This window comes from Antedon bifida, chromosome 2 (assembly GCF_963402885.1).
Source record: "Antedon bifida chromosome 2, ecAntBifi1.1, whole genome shotgun sequence".
Taxonomy (NCBI): Eukaryota; Metazoa; Echinodermata; class Crinoidea; order Comatulida; family Antedonidae; genus Antedon; species Antedon bifida.
Window position 1 is genome coordinate 30,324,245 of NC_136227.1, and position 18,337 is coordinate 30,342,581.

The 18,337-nt window shown below is 31.4% G+C and overlaps 3 protein-coding genes across 4 annotated transcripts in view; 2 read left to right on the forward strand and 1 right to left on the reverse strand.

Moving 5' to 3' along the window:
* The window catches only part of LOC144834491 (poly(A)-specific ribonuclease PNLDC1-like), a 62,373-nt gene that overhangs the window by 37,281 nt on the left and 6,755 nt on the right, over window positions 1-18,337 (reverse strand). For both annotated transcript variants that reach the window (XM_078689311.1, XM_078689312.1), the window contains exons 9-16: window positions 17,610-17,689; window positions 17,138-17,208; window positions 15,710-15,770; window positions 15,543-15,612; window positions 14,937-15,022; window positions 14,464-14,528; window positions 13,854-13,921; window positions 13,549-13,602 (exon numbers count right to left, since the gene is read on the reverse strand). In XM_078689311.1, coding sequence (XP_078545437.1) covers window positions 13,549-13,602; window positions 13,854-13,921; window positions 14,464-14,528; window positions 14,937-15,022; window positions 15,543-15,612; window positions 15,710-15,770; window positions 17,138-17,208; window positions 17,610-17,689 — 555 coding nt within the window. The remainder of the gene's footprint in view (window positions 1-13,548; window positions 13,603-13,853; window positions 13,922-14,463; window positions 14,529-14,936; window positions 15,023-15,542; window positions 15,613-15,709; window positions 15,771-17,137; window positions 17,209-17,609; window positions 17,690-18,337) is intronic.
* Window positions 1,436-3,569, forward strand: LOC144834562 (octopamine receptor beta-2R-like). The gene has a single exon (XM_078689415.1). The coding sequence runs from the start codon at window positions 1,436-1,438 to the stop codon at window positions 2,483-2,485; it is 1,050 nt and encodes a 349-aa protein (XP_078545541.1). The 3' UTR covers window positions 2,486-3,569.
* Window positions 8,765-9,941, forward strand: LOC144834563 (octopamine receptor beta-2R-like). Its single transcript, XM_078689416.1, has one exon. The coding sequence runs from the start codon at window positions 8,803-8,805 to the stop codon at window positions 9,898-9,900; it is 1,098 nt and encodes a 365-aa protein (XP_078545542.1). The 5' UTR covers window positions 8,765-8,802; the 3' UTR covers window positions 9,901-9,941.

Below are 18,337 nucleotides of genomic sequence, written 5' to 3' on the forward strand. Positions count from 1 at the left end.
GGTGGGCTTACACCTGTGTCAGTATGGTAATTAGTGAAAAATTGCAACATTTTAAAGTTTAAACAAAACTCATATACAGTATGATTGTTTAAATAGTGAACGATATTGCACAATAACTATTTTTTCGCCCAATTTATTTTATAATAAATGGTAAATATACTGTAAGTAAAGAAATATATACATGCCATGTGTATGTGGCAATGTATATGCTTATAATTGATTTCAATATTTATGTTACATAAAATTATGTATATTATGTTATAACAAATGAAGAAATAAAAGTGGAATTAACCCAACAATAGACAAAAGAAAATATATTATTTATTTGTTAAAGTTTCTTGCAATTAATTAATCATATACGAATCAATCTATTTTAGGAAGCTATATAGCGTAAAACACCATAAATTTATAACCCTGGGCATTCTCACAATTCTCGAAAAATTTTAATTGCGATATCTCGAAAACCATTTGTTTCGATTAAAGTCAAAATTTTAAATGTTGGCTTTACTGCTATAAATTAATATATTAGATAATAAGGAAATACAAAGACAAAAAAAAAAAACGAAACAAAAAAGAGAAAATATTTTATTGCATTGTATAAGCTAGAATTGTCCCATGAGGAAAGGGGGAGGCGTCAAAAATGATTATACTCTCATATGATAATAAGGAAATACAAAGACGAAAAAAAACCCTGACTTTATATCGTGTAGAACACTGATTGAAATCGGCTTGTGGTTTTAAAAAATGAATAATAAGGAATTAAATAAAAGGAATTAACCCGCAATATAGAAAAAAGAAAAAATAGCTTTATTCTTTATGTGCTAAAGGTTCTTGTATCGTATGGAAAATGAAGAGAGGTATCTGAAAAGAAAATCTAGATCAGCCACTGGAACTCACACAGACTCACTGGAAAACGGATGAAATTCTCTCCAATGTTGTCTCCATAGTCAATCTTGACTGAAGGATGCCTGATGATGATGAAAGGTTCTTGTAATAAAAAATCATGCATACGAATCAATCTATTTTAAGCTGGGAAGCTAATAGCGTAAAACATTCTAATTTTCAAGGTTAAAATATATATATTTATCCAACTCATGAGTACACCAAAGCACATACAATGCTATATTTAGATTCCTTAAGATCTCTCTGATTTTAAAATCGGACCTGTATTTCCAGAGATCATCACTATAAATAAAAATATTAGATGAGAAAATACAAAAAAAAAACGAAAGATAATGAGAAAATATTTTATTGTATTGTATAATATCCTGTAAAACACTGTTTGATGATAAAGCATTCTAATTGGTTGAATATACAGTTGTAAAGGTTAAAAACAAAGGTGATTGTTCAAAACAGTGACATAGCAATGGTTCCTGAATAACAAAACCATACCAGTCCTGATAACACCATGATGAGTAGTCTAAATAATAACATGATGAATGGGTCGGATAATGTTACCAACACAGAGCCACAAGAAGAGCAAGTGATAGCAATTGTTGAAAGTATCATTTTAATCATTCTCTGTGTTGTTGGACTTTTTGGTAACGTGTTGACAATCATTGCGATCGTTCGTACAAATAAACTACGAATTACGGCAAATTATTTCCTTGTGAATTTAGCTCTAGCTGATATAATTGTTTGCGTGATTGTCGAGCCGTTTTACTTGTTAACTTTGTTCAGTGGCAGATGGCCGTTTTCCTCAAACAATTTTTGTGTCATATTGGCTGGAATATCAATAATAACACTATCATCATCAGTGTTGAACCTTTTAGCCATTGCTGTAAATCGCTACTTTTGTATAGTACAGAACCAACGTTATGCAACTCTTTACACAACACGCCGTACAGTATTTTACTGCGTCATGATATGGGTTGGAAGTTCAATTGTAATCATTCCTGCAGGATTTGGCATACTTGGATTCAATGAATACTATCTAGCATGCGGATATATAGATAGTGATGAATCATGGATATTCCAAATTATTAATACGGTTATACTATTTACATTTTCAATCATTACCTTTGTCTTCTGTTACTATAAAATTTGGAAAGAAGCCCACACGAGCTCTACAAGAATTAGACAACGTAGCAGCAGCACAACCAGTCAGGTATGTCTTTCTAGCTCTGTCGGAACCCTCAATAAACTACAGAAACATCTATCAAAAAGCAAACTTAACCAACAAACACGAGAAATCCAAGTAGCAAAAACATCTTTCATTGTGCTCTCTGCATTTATAATTTGTTGGACACCGTTTGTCCTGCTAGTTGTTCTTCATAAAAAACATGTGGCTCCTAGTGTTCTTGCTTCCATGTTTGTATTATTGGCATTAGCCAACTCTAGCATCAATCCATTTATATATGCTTGGAAGAATCAACAATTTCGCAACGCGTACAAACGGATCATTACCTGCCGGCACTTTTTTGAGAAGTCAGTTAAAGACGTTTCATCAAGACGAAGGACTGATGATTCGACAACCGAGTTATAAAGTAGGAATTTTGTCTTAATTCTTAATTCATGCATAGCAGTGAGAGAAGTGGGTCCATTTGGAAGAACTAAGTTGAACAATAAGTTGACCAAATCTATACGGCAGAATGTTCAGAATAACACTAGGCTTAATGGATCTACAAATTGTCTATCAGACAAAATGTGGAATTTAATGAAAAAATATGGCACTTTGAGATGATAAGAAAGAGGAAATAACATACAGTAACTCATGAATCTGATGAAAGCTGTTTTGAGGTGGAGTTTAATATGACATATGAAGATCGTAGAATTTAGAGGTTTGGTAAAGCCGATTTTCTACTAGGTGAATTTGTTCGCGTGAATCCAATGTTTCGAAGAGAAAAACAATCGCGCTACTCTCTTTCCACTAAATGAGCGAATAGCTGTGACGTTCATGTTCCTCGCAGCTGAGCTTTTCGATTCGCATGAGTGCTCATGAGAGCGTCATGGCTCATTTCCTGAGCTCTTATTGGTTGCGCAATATTTTGCTTCGTAAAAAGTAGAAACAATTTGAACTATTAGGAGGACATCCAATGATTACTATAAACATGGCATACAATGTAACATGATATGGACTAGAAGATGGAGTTGTAAATCATATTTAATATAAAGCTTGCTTTTTCAATTTTTAAAAATGTCTATGTAAGCATTATTTTTGAAAATATATCAAATACATAATATATAATAGGCAACTTCTTAGTTTTAATAACAATAAAATTAAACACATAACCTTTGAGTACTGTAAATACACTTTTAACATCTGCATCAGTTGTTTTTAACAGATTTTGATATCTTGGTTCGTTAAGTACTTGTTCTGATACAAGAACCTTTGCAGAATCTTGGAAGAAAGTATTGTAGTATTTCGGACTAGAACCCTCCTTTGGGACATCCTTATTTCAGGGATTACTGAATTTCATAATTATATAATTTAATATAAACAAATTTAAATATTTGTTCAGAAACTAGATAGTAACTATAATTCCTATATAAATCTTTTCATTAAATCCTCCATTACTAATACAATTTGAATGTTATAAAGTAAAGTAATATTTTCACCAACGACATGATATTGAATTAGCAATAAATGATTGTGTAAAGGAAATACTGTATAATAGTAAAAGTTACTTTTAAAAAACATTACTTTGCTAATTGGACACTAATATGTATGTTTAACATTCAAATTTATTAATAAAAATAACATTGGCAAACAATAACCTATGCATAGTTTATGTGAATAATTCTCATTTTATTTATTTAGTCACATCAGCAACTAAGCACCATAACACATCGTGTTCGTGTTCATATATTAGTTTCATTATCATGAAAGAAAGGCATATTATTTAAGACTCAATTTTTATAGAAATAAGTAAAAAAAATAAATAAAGGTAAAAAAAGACTTTAATAATTTCTAAAAAACCTCTAAATTAAATGTTTTGAAACTGGGGTGATTTTGGCCTCAATTCTAGTATTAACTGACTTCAAGCCAAGTTTAGGTAATTTCAATGATGCAACATTAAAAAACTAACATAACCTCAACCCATTTGCACGTTTGCCTATGATATGAACTATGTTGTGGTTAATAATTAATAATTCTACAAAAACTGGAAAAAAAACTTGTTTAGCTTTAGTACAAATCCAGCTACAATGTAAATGAGTTTAGAAGGAAACTGGCAAATATAAACTCCATTTGGAATATAAACTCCATTTGGAATATAAACTCACAAATCCGTTCACTACGTCAGGTTGACCTTAAAGATACAAGGAAGTTTACGTATCGTACAATAAACATTCCAAGTAAAATAGCTTTTTTATTCTGAGTAAAAGACAATAAACCCAAAGTCCTGGTTCAATGCTGTCAAATACCAGTACACTTTTTTGTACGTCATTTATACTATAAATGTTTTTAATTGTGACTTTTTTATCATAATACTGAAGACATTGCTTTTGCTGCATTTTAAATGTTTTACGATTTATTGCTACATACAGTAATTCATAGAAGTATTTTAATGACTAGAATCAAATCAAATTCAACGAACCAACAAATCTATATGGCCTTCCATAAGACTTTGGATTATTAATCAATTATTTATAATTTAATTGGTACAATAAAATTTATTCAGATCCATATTTAATCCACAAAAACTGATCAGGAATAAAAGCAAAAAACAATATTATGTCCTCATAAAGTTATTTGGTTTTAGTGGCATAAAGTATATCCGGGGACCTTGACAATCCAAATAATAAATACTTTTATTGTCTTCAAAGGGGATAAAAGTATATAAAAGAGTTTATAATACTAGATGGCTACTGGCTAACTATATGACAATGAACTAAGAATCAGGACATGAATATATACTGGCCGCCATTATTAAAAATATAAAGGAAAAATAATAATAATATAATATGACTTGATATTAAATTACACTGACCCACATATCTGGCCCACGACAGGAATAAATGGCACAAAATAGTAGAACCTAACCAATTTGTATTTAAAAGCAAAAAAAATCTTTTTTTTAACCTTTCAAAAACAAATTGTGTTTTAATAACAGTATTTATATGTATAATTGTCCCATGAAAAAATAATATTCCATTTTAATATAACTAAATGGTCGTCGTGCCCATAGATGGTTCTCGAATACACAGTACGTACTGCAGGACTATAATAGTTATTGTGGTTTACAGAAACGAATATTTTTTGTTATTTGGACTCATTTAAACAAACCCAATTTGTGTTTTGTGTGTAACATTAGGGTTGAGGGATGGGGAAGAGGATATGGGTACAAAGAAGAACAATTTTTAAATATATTCTTTATCTACTCAGTAACGTAACGTAATGTTTTTCATGTTTGATAGGCCTATAAAATAATATACCACTTGATACAGCAACACATTTGCGATTTAATACTTTGTTAAAACTGTCACTGTCATAGTCGATTGAAATAGCATAGTACATGTAACGATATACGTACCACTACAACGTTTATATTCTTTGTAATTATTATTAATTAATACAAACGTTGAGAAGCAACTGTCAGTAGTACAGTTTATTTGTATATTGCTTCGCTCGCGTACCATCTAGGTCGTGCCCACAGATGGTTCTCAAATACACAGTAATTTCAGCATTAAAAAATGCTTTTTTTTAAATGTACGTACTGCAGGACTATAATAGTTATTGTCATTTACAGTAACGAATAAATACACACGATGATTTATGTATTAAACTAAAATTAGCACACTGGGAATTACTTCCGAAATTTAGACTCATTTAAACAAACCCAATTTGTGTTTTGTGTGTAACATTGGGGTTGAGGGATGGGGAAGAGGATATGGGTACAAAGAAGAACAATTTTTAAATATATTCTTTATCTACTCAGTAACGAAATATGTTTTTCATGTTTGATAGGCCTATAAATAATATACCACTTGATACAGTAACACATTTGCAATTTATTAATACTTTGTTAAAACTGTCACTGTCATAGTCGATTGAAATAGCATAGTGCATGTAACGATATACGTACCACTACAACGTTTATATTCTTTGTAATTATTAATTAATACAAACGCTGAGAAGCAACTGTCAGTAGTACAGTTTATTTGTATATTGTACCTTTTATATAACAGTAGGGCCTACTCACACTCACAGTAATACGTTTATTTGTACATGTGTTATACATCTAACAGTACCCACACTCACAGTAAATTCAATGGCGACCAAAAATGTTGAATACGTATTTACAGTAATGTCCAAGTATTGCAATACTATATCTATATAGGTTTTAGGTTAATTCCCCAAGAGCCAATAAATTTACCTACAGCTGGTGGTACTTGTGTTAAAGCAAAGAGTTATATATCGGAAATCAATACATTTGTATAAACGTATATTAAATCTATCAAAATAGTATGTTTTTAAATAAATAGGTCTGTCTTCAACATTATGATGCTGTACTCGAGCTGTTCAACCGGTTTTCAGCCATTAAAAACAATTATCGTAGGAGGAGATAGGAAAATGCGAAGCATCCTCGTATTATTGTACGCGGGTATTTTTCAAGATAGACATGCATTGGACAGTGTATACCACGATCGGAAAACACCCCTATTTGGGGCAAATCGTTAAACCTAAATTCGTTTTAATTGTTAATAACTAATTATCTAACTCAATTTAATTACTAAACAGGGTTACATCAGGTGGTTAAAATCAGTACCGAAAGTACGAACCAACTTGATATACCATCGAGTAAACATTCTAGAAGTAACGCGCGAATTACCGAATTTTGCCCTTACGTAAATTTATATATAGATAGTTATTCACTTTGACCAAAAATTTGATTGAAACAAAATGTATTTACCTAAATTTAAAGCAAAAACTAGTCAAATTGGCTGCCAGCCAATGGGTTTTTGGTTGAATTTAACCATTTATTTTGTCATTTTATAAGTGAAAACATTATTTGCTTTCGTTTTTTTTTCTATGGAAGTGATTACCATTATTAAATCTACAAATGGCCTATTCAAAGTCTGATTTAATTAATCTTCATTTTTCATGTTTTTCGGGGACAATACATCTTTAATATTACAAAACAAAAAATAAAATGTTTTCAATCTCAAAGAAATGTTGCTTTAAAAAAGCTATTAATATAATTTCCAAGAAATCTGTATTCTACTAATGACTTGTACTTTAAGTGCAATGTGCAGATATCAAAAATCATAATACTGTAAATGCTAAATATATAAGAGCTATGTATCCTTAAGCAGGTCACAAGATAGTAATAAAAATCTTTGATAATAACAATAAAATCGGTAGTTCCAGAAAATAAGTCAAAATCTTCGTAAAACCGCTTTATTACATACATTTCTTAAACAAATGTTTTTAATAGCATATATTATTACAAATGTCATCTCTATGAGTGGCACTCTGGTCTTTAAACCTAAAGTCCTGGTTCAATGCTGTTCAAGTACAAGTACAGTCAATATATGACAAAAGGTTATGGAGTATATATAACAGCAAATATAAATGTTAAATGTTGAATGCATTTATTCGTCCTCAAAGTTAACTGGAAACTGAGGAAATTTGGATTAGGCCCTCCACGGACCCATGGCAGCCAGCAGTGCAGCGTCTACCAGATCAGCACACCGGGCTCGAATAGTATACCAAGTTCTTTAACGTGCACTACATGGGACAGCTTTACATCCCATTTGAAGGACGAGGCAATGAGAGTAAAGCATCTTGCCCAATGATGCAATCAGTATGGTACATAGGCTCGAAACCATGCCTATCACATGCTAGTATCATTCACATTATTATATAATATCACTATAGTTCATTGCTCTTAGAAAAATATGGATGCTAGATTGGGGCACGCAAAATCTTAGGGAAATGAATGTTCTGCTTTCCAAAAAACCTTCAATATTCCATATCCTGATAATACCACTTTCATTACGTTAACATAGAGCATATTTATTATTAATATATTAAAGTTGTTCAAGGATTCTAAGTATCATTGGTAATTTAATCAAAACTAATCATAATAATTGATCTTAAAAAGTCAAATCTTAAAATAGACTACTTCTTGTAATTAATTATAACATGTGTTTTAAATTCACAAGATGACTTTTTCATTGGTTACTGTATCTGGTCGATAGTTGTGGCATAAATGCACAACAATCATACAGACATCATCATACTTTTCAATAACATGAAGTGATCAAAGTAGGCATACATAATACATTTTCACCATGTTTCTATAAAATACAAATCAATTTTGACACATGTTGAAATGAGCTGTTCTGATAGCAATATGATGAATAGGGATGTTCCAAAAGAGATATATGTATATTTTATTGTATTGTATAATAATATCATACAATATATTGTTTGAATGTTTGGCGAAATCAATATGCTGACATATAGTTTGCGGTACACCACATCCATATAGTTCTGAAACATAGGGAATGGGATTTCGTACTCATACTCATTCATTCATCTCATACTCAGATACAATAATAAGGAAATAGAAAGACAAAACAACCTTAGTTTGTATCAATCATAGTGGTTGAAATCTTCCTGGAATGTTTACATATGAATAAAGTGATTGATGTATAAATTGAAAATAGCCAAGAATAGTTTGATGATAGAGCATTCTCATTGGTTGAATAGTGTACAGGTAAAACAAAGGCGATTGTTCAGTGAGATGGTTCCTGAATAAAATACAATTTTTAAAAACAATACAATTTCACAGCACAAAGTTGAAACGAGCAGTCCAAAAATCACACGAGCAGCCCAGATAATCACATCACGAAATGAACAGTCATGATAACACCACGATGAGTAGTCTAGATAATAACAAGATGAATGGGTCGGATAATACTACCGAAGAGCCACAAGAAACGCAAGTGCTATTAATTGTAGAAAGTATCCTTTTAATCATTCTCTGTGTCGTTGGACTTTTTGGTAACTTGTTGACAATCGCTGCGATCGTTCGTACAAACAAACTACGAATTACAGCTAATTATTTCCTCGTGAATTTAGCTCTAGCTGATATAATTGTCTGCGCGATTATCGAGCCGTTTTACTTGTTAACTTTGATTAGTGGCAGATGGCCGTTCTCCTCAAACACATTTTGTGCCATATTGTCTGCAATAGCAATTGTAGCATTAACATCATCAGTGATGAATCTTTTAGCCATTGCGGTAAATCGCTACTTTTGTATAGTACAGAACCAACGTTATGCAACTCTTTACACAACACGCCGTTCAATATTTTACTGCGTCATGATATGGGTTGGAAGTTTCATCTTAATATTGCCTGCAGGCAGTGCCATTGATGTTTTTGGATACAATGAAAACCTTGTGGCATGTGGTATTAAATCTACCAATGAAGCATGGATATACCAAATTATTACTATGATAATAATTTTTGCATTTTCTATGACAACTTTTTTTTTCTGTTACTATAAAATTTGTAAAGAGGTCCAGATGAGCTCTAAACGAAGTAGACGACGTAAAAGCAGTACAACCAGCCAGGTGAGTGTTGCTAGCTCGGTCAGAACGCTCCATAAACTACAAAGAAACTTATCAAAATACATAACAAAACAAAATCGGGAAATCAAAGTAGCAAAAACATCTTTCATTATTCTCATAACGTTTATGATTTGTTGGACACCAGCTGTTCTGCAAGTTGTTTTTGATAGAAACCACTCGGCTCCTAGTGTGCTTGTTCACGCATTTGCTTTATTATCATTGGCCAACTCTAGCGTCAATCCATTTATATATGCTTGGAGGAATCGTCATTTTCGCAACGCATACAAACGGATCATTACTTGCCGGCACTTTTTCGGGAGGTCGAAGGAAGAAGCTTCAACATCAACCTCTAAGAACAATGATTCATCAACAGTGTAAAGCTGTCAAACTGGTGTGACAAAAAAAGTGTGATGTGTCCAAATATGGTAGTGATATGATCATCATGTCCATATATGTGCACATCACATTTTTTGTCACATACAGTTTAATAATCAGTTTATGATTGTAATCCAACCTTTTCAGCTCTTGCTGCTGGTTGGAATTTGATGTTTTTATACCTTAATAAATAAATAAATAAATAAATAAAAAATAGTGTAAACAAGGCTTAAATCATGGATTTTGTTACTCCTTAAGAGACCATGTCAAAATGATTCTACATAACTACTTATTCTATAACTACGTAACTACATATTTTAACACCATTTTAACATATTTATGCAATTATTTAGCAGGCTTTTTCTGGGTAATCATACCCATTGTTAATAGCAGTGACTGGCTCATAAATTTCTACATTGAACAATCTAAAATCGTACATTATTGCAGTGAAAATTATGCCTTTCAAATTCAACAAATATTATAGTAAAGTTAATGAAAATTGTTTATACATTTAAATATTACGCATGAATTTTTAATCATAATTTTTGTTAAAGTTTTAGAAGTGTTAATAAAATGAATGAAACTGTTGAAATCTGTAATTCGTATTCGTAATTTTGTTATTTTATTTTTACAATTACATATTTAAAACGGGCATTTACTTGGTCATCTCACCTTGTAGGTGGATTTTCTTAAATCTCACTGGACAACAACATCCCTGTATAACTACCTCCCTGTATAACTACCTCCCTGTACAACAACATCCCTGTACAACAACATCCCTGGACGACAACATCCCTGTACAACAATCCCCCAGTACAACAACATCCCTGGACAACAACTTCCCTCTACAACAACCTCCCTGGACAACAACCACCCTGGACAACATAATCCCTTGACAACTACCTCCCTTCACAACAACATCCTGGACAACAATCCCCCTGTACAACAACATCCTTAGACAACTATCTCCCTGCACAACAACATAACAACATCCCTGGACAACAATCCCCTGGATGAAATGTTTCCTGAATTTCCTTTTAATACTAAAAGTACGAATAAAATATGGAGTTAAAAGTGACATACTTGATTTAATCAGCATGCAGCTCTAAATCAGTCATTTGAGTAAATTTACAGTTTACAATTTAAAATCAATATGTTGCAATGCCTTTTTAATGGCAAGAAAATGAATAACTTAATTGTCAGTTACTTTGAGATAAATCAAAAACCTTTCTATTAATTAAACTACTCTAAATTATTAATGATTAATTTGGATTATAATTATAGTAAGTACTTAAAATACAATTATGAAAACTAAATGTATCTTTAACAGCTTTTTGCTTTTGCCCGACCAAAACTTAAACTGCTTCGTTTACTGAGGACCTCAAAACTAGCAATTAGGAAGCTTTTGATATTGAACGACCTATGATATACGTATTATTGTGACGTGGGTACATGTCTGGATCTACAATTCTCAAAAACTTTGGAATCAAGCGACGTCCCAATGTCCCGGTATACGCAGAATGAGTTAACGTGACGTAAGTAGCTCCTAGGTCACTGCAAAGTAAAAGGTCGTTGGAAAGCGAAAGCTTTCTAATTTTGAAATCATTGAAACTGCCAATTAACCGACCTTTCACAAAGGTCAAGTTATATTATAAGAGAACAATTGGTTTATTTTTTCCCCAAGATCAGACCAAGAACTTCCTGACAATTCAGGATTTTTGTACCATTATAAATCTATAAAGATTATTGCTCATTCCTTAACAAAATGCAAATATCCTGAAGGATTTTGAATTGAAGAAGGTTTCTGAGAACTGATGTTGTAATGACTTTGGTGGGATATCTATAAATAATTAAATAATAATAATGATAACACTCCTTTATTATAGGGAAGTGAACAACGATTTAGGAGTGCTGAGTTTATATTTCGTTTTGCTGTTTTAAAGTTGAAACCACAATGACCTGCTCTTAAAGTGAAAATGGTGCGAATACATGCTTGATATTGTTTGAAAGTTGATATTTACATTAGGCCGAAAAAAGAAAATGTATTTTGCTGCTCGACCAGACTTTTCTTTTAAATACAAAAAATATCAACTGTAAATAAGATGCACACATAGTAAAACTAATTAAGTAAAAAAAGTGTGGGAGGCTCAGAAGCCCAAAACAACTACACTTCGCAAATGTAGTAGTAGAGAAAATTGAATCAATATGATAAAAACTTGATAGTGTAGACAATGCTTTAGAGGGACTAAATAGAGATTGGCAATTGATTATAAGCATATTTTGTTAAGAATACAGGAAGTTATACAAGCAGTTCTGAAGAATTATTTTGTACATTGTTGTTGGTAAACTTATTTACGTAACTATTACAAGAAATACAGAAATAGTTTATGATGTCGTCATAATTATGTTGCGCTTAGCTCATCAGACTCTGTTCCACGAAAAATACCAAGATTCAAATATGTGAACTTAACATTTAAAGGTCAAGTAACGTGTCATAACAATTCATGGTAGTTACATATTTTTAGTCATAAATCTCCTTTCATTCAAGCTGGGGGTAGGGACAGATCCAGGGGTAGGGACAGATCCAGGGGTAGGGACAGATCCAGGGGTAGCGCTTGAGTTACATACTCCGCATTTTGTCATCTAAAATGACATTATTAAATACTTTGTGATATCTATTCTTGAGACTATTAACATTATACGTTAGCACTTCCCTGTTTAAAAAATACTGGATCCTCTCTTGACCTGGGACTACAATACAAACATTGTATCAGTCAATCAATTCAGTATTATAAATAACAAAGTTCCAAATAATTTTTTTTTCTTGTATCCTGTTGACAATACTATAATATTGCTGAATCATAAATGCAATTCAACATATATATTATTAGATGCTTTTGTCAATATTATGACTTGTCATACAAAAGCATTATTTCAAAATACTGTAGTTTTATTATAAATAACAACAATGTAATTATAGTTTATATAACTCATAATTTTGTTAATAAAAAGACTACCTCTTTATTTTTGATTAATTTTTGTCATTAATAAAATACGTTTTTTAAATTAGTGTTTTATTACATTGTATTTGTAAAGGAATGTTTTATTTCAAAAATAGACAAGCATTTCTCTGTGTGTGAGACATTTCTGTTTATTTGTAAAAGTTAACCATTAGTACATTAATCTTAAGAACTAAATATCAATCAATCGTAATATTTTTCACTTGATGAGGTACATTTTGCCTAGGCACTTTTACGAAAAATACATTCATCCAATTACTTGGCAAAATGCAGAGGGCATGCTATTCCATTTTTCGGCCCTTATTGAAGATACAGATAACCCTAAGATTTGAATATGCTTTTGTGATGACTGTACAATGTTTCGGTCTGTTTGTATATATAAATATACATTTGAAGAAAAAAATTCAAGAAATTGTGGACAGTATCATACAAACATACTAACACACATAAAAAAATAAGTAATATACTATAATTGCATTGAAATGTAATAATAATACGTCTCACATTTATACAGTTACATGAGGGCCCTCACTAGAAGCGAATCTGGTCTTGTGAGGGCCTCGACAATACAAATATATAATACATGAAAAGGTATGTAATAACAAACAATAAGGTAATAATATCTACTCACCATATCCACATATATAAGCATCATAGCCCGCTTCATGGTTGTATTCTTTCTCATCTGTGAACGCCGAAATATATCAAATAAAAATAAACAATATTTAACATTCTACGTTTAGTTCTCTGTGGTTATAAATAGCATCCTAATAAATATAAAGGGAACTGGATAGGCTACCCTCATTAAAGATGATAATAAATAAATAAGTTTATTATTATCAATATCTATTTGTGTACTCCTAATAAGGGCCTCCCAAATTAGGGGTTTTATTGTATTTTAAATAGAATGGCATACTTTCCCACAACTGCACATACCATATCTATGGGCCCTTGAATCCAGACCTATTGTTGGTGAGTTAAAGGCTGCAAATCTTGCTTTTTCACTTAAAATAAAAAAAACTTTGAATTGAAATATTTTATTTATACTGGGCGACCTCTTCAGTCAAAGACTGGTCTCCCAGAGGGCCCAGTTATGATCAGAGCTGTGATATACTAGTACACCGGGGTAACCCCCTACTCGTCTTGAAAGATGTACTAGGTTCTTTAAAGTGCACATGAGCTAGATGTGTACACTGGACCTACGGTTTATAGTCCTTATCCGAGAAGACTCATTCTACCACCAGAACTATGGAGCGAGTGAGCCTCGAACCCTTGCCAATGTTAGGCTACGTAATTACGGTTCCACTGTCTTAACCGCTTGACCACTCACTCACTCATTTAATAGGACAAACTTATTACCATTATTGTTATTATCATTATTACCCTCATCACCATCAAAATCATTATCAATATAATTTTCATTACAAGAACATGTGAACATTTTTTGCACATTTTGTTCTTTGCCCGATTTATATTTTTTTTATTGAGCCCATTATTAGTGTTTTACACAGTTGAATTGAAAGCGAAAATACATTTGTCTTCCTACCTTTGAAGAATTTGAAATAAATCTTGTATGTTTGTCTGATGGACAAGGTTGTGATCTTCAAGAAGCTTATGAGACAAAATATCATAATAATAATTCATTTAATAAACACAATATAAAATCAAAATAATGCTGTCATATCAGTGATAAAAACAATTAACTACTAAACATTTTTTAGTACAATCATGTTAAAAATGTTACCACTCGATTAGTCACCTATTGAATCCAAAAGTCATTATGAGCGTGCACAGAAAGACTTTTCGACTAGACAGGTGGATAGATGAGTGGTGAATCAAGGAAAATGAAAGGTCTCGTTTGTAGTGTAATAAATTTGATGGAGTGGTGACACAAATTGGGACGCAAAGCCCAGAGTTTGTACACTGGCAGTCTATACTCACTTGGCCACTCTCAATACTATTATATCGAAGAAATTAGTAACGAATACAGGTTCATCGCATGTGTTGTAATAAACATACCTTTTTACATTTGCTAGCTAAGTGCTTAGTATCATAAATATTTGGTAATATACGATGCAGTTCTGTTTTGAAATCCGACCAAGATTCTATTAAAACAAAGAATAATTGCTAGTAAAAATAGTGGCATATTAATGTTGTTTACATCAAAGCTCTGTCTACACTATCAAACTAGTTTGACAAAAAAGTGTGATGTGCCCAAATATTGTAGTGATATGACATCATGTCCATATATGGGCACATAACATTTTGATAGTGTAGATTGAGCTTTACATTTTGGCATTCAGGAGTGGGCATACATTTCTTCCAGTTTGTAGACCAATTTAATGCACTGAAAACTCTAATATTGTGTAAGTAAGATGTATTTAGTTTATGCTATATATCATAAAGTCAGGCAGTGGTCTCTTTTATGAAACAGGGTGCACATACAAAAACCTCATATCATAGAAGCAAATGTAGAACACTAATAAACCATCTTTCATCACACTGCTTAAATCAATAATTGTTTGTAAACTTCCTTGGTTATTTATTACATTTTGACATGCATTCGAGGCACTTTATAAATTTATAAATATCATTATTATTATCGAAGCATTGTTTACAACTTACTTGGTAATTTATTGTGAAACTTGTCATACATTAGTAGCAGATCCATCAACATATTATGCCCAATTACAGGCTAAAGTGAAACAAATTGTAATTTATAAAAATCCTATTGTCATACATTATTTTATAAAGGGATATTGGTAAAACAAAATAGAGGTATTGTTCATTACCTTTTTAGAGTCTGTGATAAGTCTAAACACTTTTGAGAATCCAACAAGACTTTCTATAATTCTGCAACAAAATTGTTTATTTTATTTTACTTCACATCCAACAGTATAAAATAAGATTTAACATTATTAATATGCTGTAATATTATTCTTTCAAATTATTATTTTTTTCTTACATAGGGTTACTGACACTCATTCCATTTCCCTTTTATATTTTCCACCAAGTTATTTAAGACACTCAACAACACACACAAAGCAACACCTGCCAAATCGAAGCGTAATTTTGAAGCGTAGGTGTCAGTTGATTTTTAACTTCAACACAGTGAATTTGGAACTTGCAAAGTCTCTGCAAATCTGCTTGAGTTGCTTCATTGGAAACTTTTTTCAAGCTTCGCAACTAGCTACGATTTGACACATGTCGCTTCTTGTGTGCGTGTTAGTGTGCACCAGCTTTTAATCTTCTCCTGTATCTATTAAAAGTTACACTATTAACCTTTTAATCAGAAATTTTCTTCTGTCTTTCTACAATGATTAATCATACATTAAGTAAAATAAGTTTAAAGCCCCCTTCCCTACGTTTTTTAGATCTAATTTAAGATCACAAACTATATTTAATGTAAAAATAATACTATATGGTCCTATTGCGATAACTTTTTTCGTCTTTAAACTGTTAAAAATGTGAAAAATAAGTCGATTCTAATAATTATAGCGGCCCGCTATAAATCCCAAAATGCATTGCGCGCGGATTGATATTTTTGTTTTTCACCTGTAATTCGCCCACTTTTCGATCGATCGTGAGGCCAAAACAAATGGAAGACTCCTAACTTTTCAGCGAAACTACCGGGTTTTCCCCAATTTTTATCAACGGAGTCTGGCAAAAATAGAAAGACAATTAATGCAGCAACTATACAACGTCAGGCTAGGTATATAGCTAGCGTACGATGTTCGTACGTTACCGATGTTTACCAGCTAGGCCTACAAAACTAAGCCTAGCTAGGCTAGGCCTAAGACCGTCCACAAGAGGTCGATCGCCGCGAGCTACTTAGGTAGTGCATTGTTTCTCACTTTTTATCATAATTTACCATAAAACATACATTTAAGACAAGAAATGACATGGTTTAATGTTTTTAAAGTGATACATATGTATTATTTTCCAAAAAACGTCCAAAATTGCAGGGAAGGGGTCTTTAACTTAAGCTTAAATGAAATAAGTTTTCACTTAATCCATATTCCTTCTTTTTTTAATATACTTTTTCTTATTCACCTTCAGCATAGAAGGTGAATGTAATAACATATTTATGTTGCCCATAAAAATATCAAATTACAGACACCAGCAGGAAATATGAGGAGTGCAGACACATTAAAGAAGTAGCAAAATTTCTAATGCAATATCATTCTTTAAAAAAAAATATAATTTATTTTTCTCTTTACCTTTCGTTCCATGATGATGATTCAGCTTCAAATTGCTCTCTTTTTTCTCTGCTGACTTTGATTACAACAACCTTTATTTAAATTAATAGTAGAGATCAGATCATTAAATTCAAAATATTAACAAACCATATTTAAAAATGGAACTAGATAGGAATGTACACATGTACACGGTAACATTTGTTAACCTAAGGGAACATGTGAAAATTATTCTACTGCAGTTAACTACCTTTTGTTTACTGTTTAAAAACCTGTTTATGAACAATATTGAGCGAGCTTTTGTTTCTGTTTATCATAAACTTCACAAACTAAAATCAAATTTTTACTGCAGTAAAAATGTAGTTACTGCAGTTAGAATCATTTTGACATGATAAATAAATAAAATAAATAATAAAAGCATTTATAATGACCATATATCCAATCAATTAATTGATGTTCGTTTTTATAACAATTGAGACGGCATGTTATTTCTTACTTCATTTTTGCTTGATAGTTTTGTCCATACTTCTTTGAACATGAAACAAATTTTAGCCTGTAGCATTAAAACACTAACGCCTATAAAACAAAAATTAATTCATTCAAAGTAGCATGCAAAATAGATCAAATAAACAAAATGAAAATCATTTAACAAAAATAATAGTAATATTAGTCAGACATGTACAGTTGTATGAAAAACAAGACAGTTTAGTTTACATTACAATAATTTACTGTAAAAATAAACAAAGCAAAAGAATCATTTAAAGTGTTCCCCGAAGCAGGTTTTTTCCAGTAAGATATGCCAGACTAAATTGCCTCCAACTGGTATTAAAAATGATACATAAATTAAACACTTATCTAGTATACATAGGTAGGTATATAGTATATATATAGTGGTAGGTAATCCTTAGCCATTAAAAACATCGACCAAAAGAAATCAAAGGCTATATTTTGTCAAGACAAAATACAATATTATTTTTTTTATTTAGTAGATTAGTTACATCTTATAATATATTAATAACTCAGTACTTGCTTAATTTGCCGTTCTTGATTTCTATATTATATTTATTTCCTCAAACTAGCAGAATAAACCTGTTCATTGTATAATTTGAGGAATCTCCCATTTCATTTCCTCAAAGAGAATCAACTTGTTTGTTTACATTTCACATTATACTTAAGGATGTGGGATCATTAATGGTTCCCATAAAATACTTTATTATCTGTATG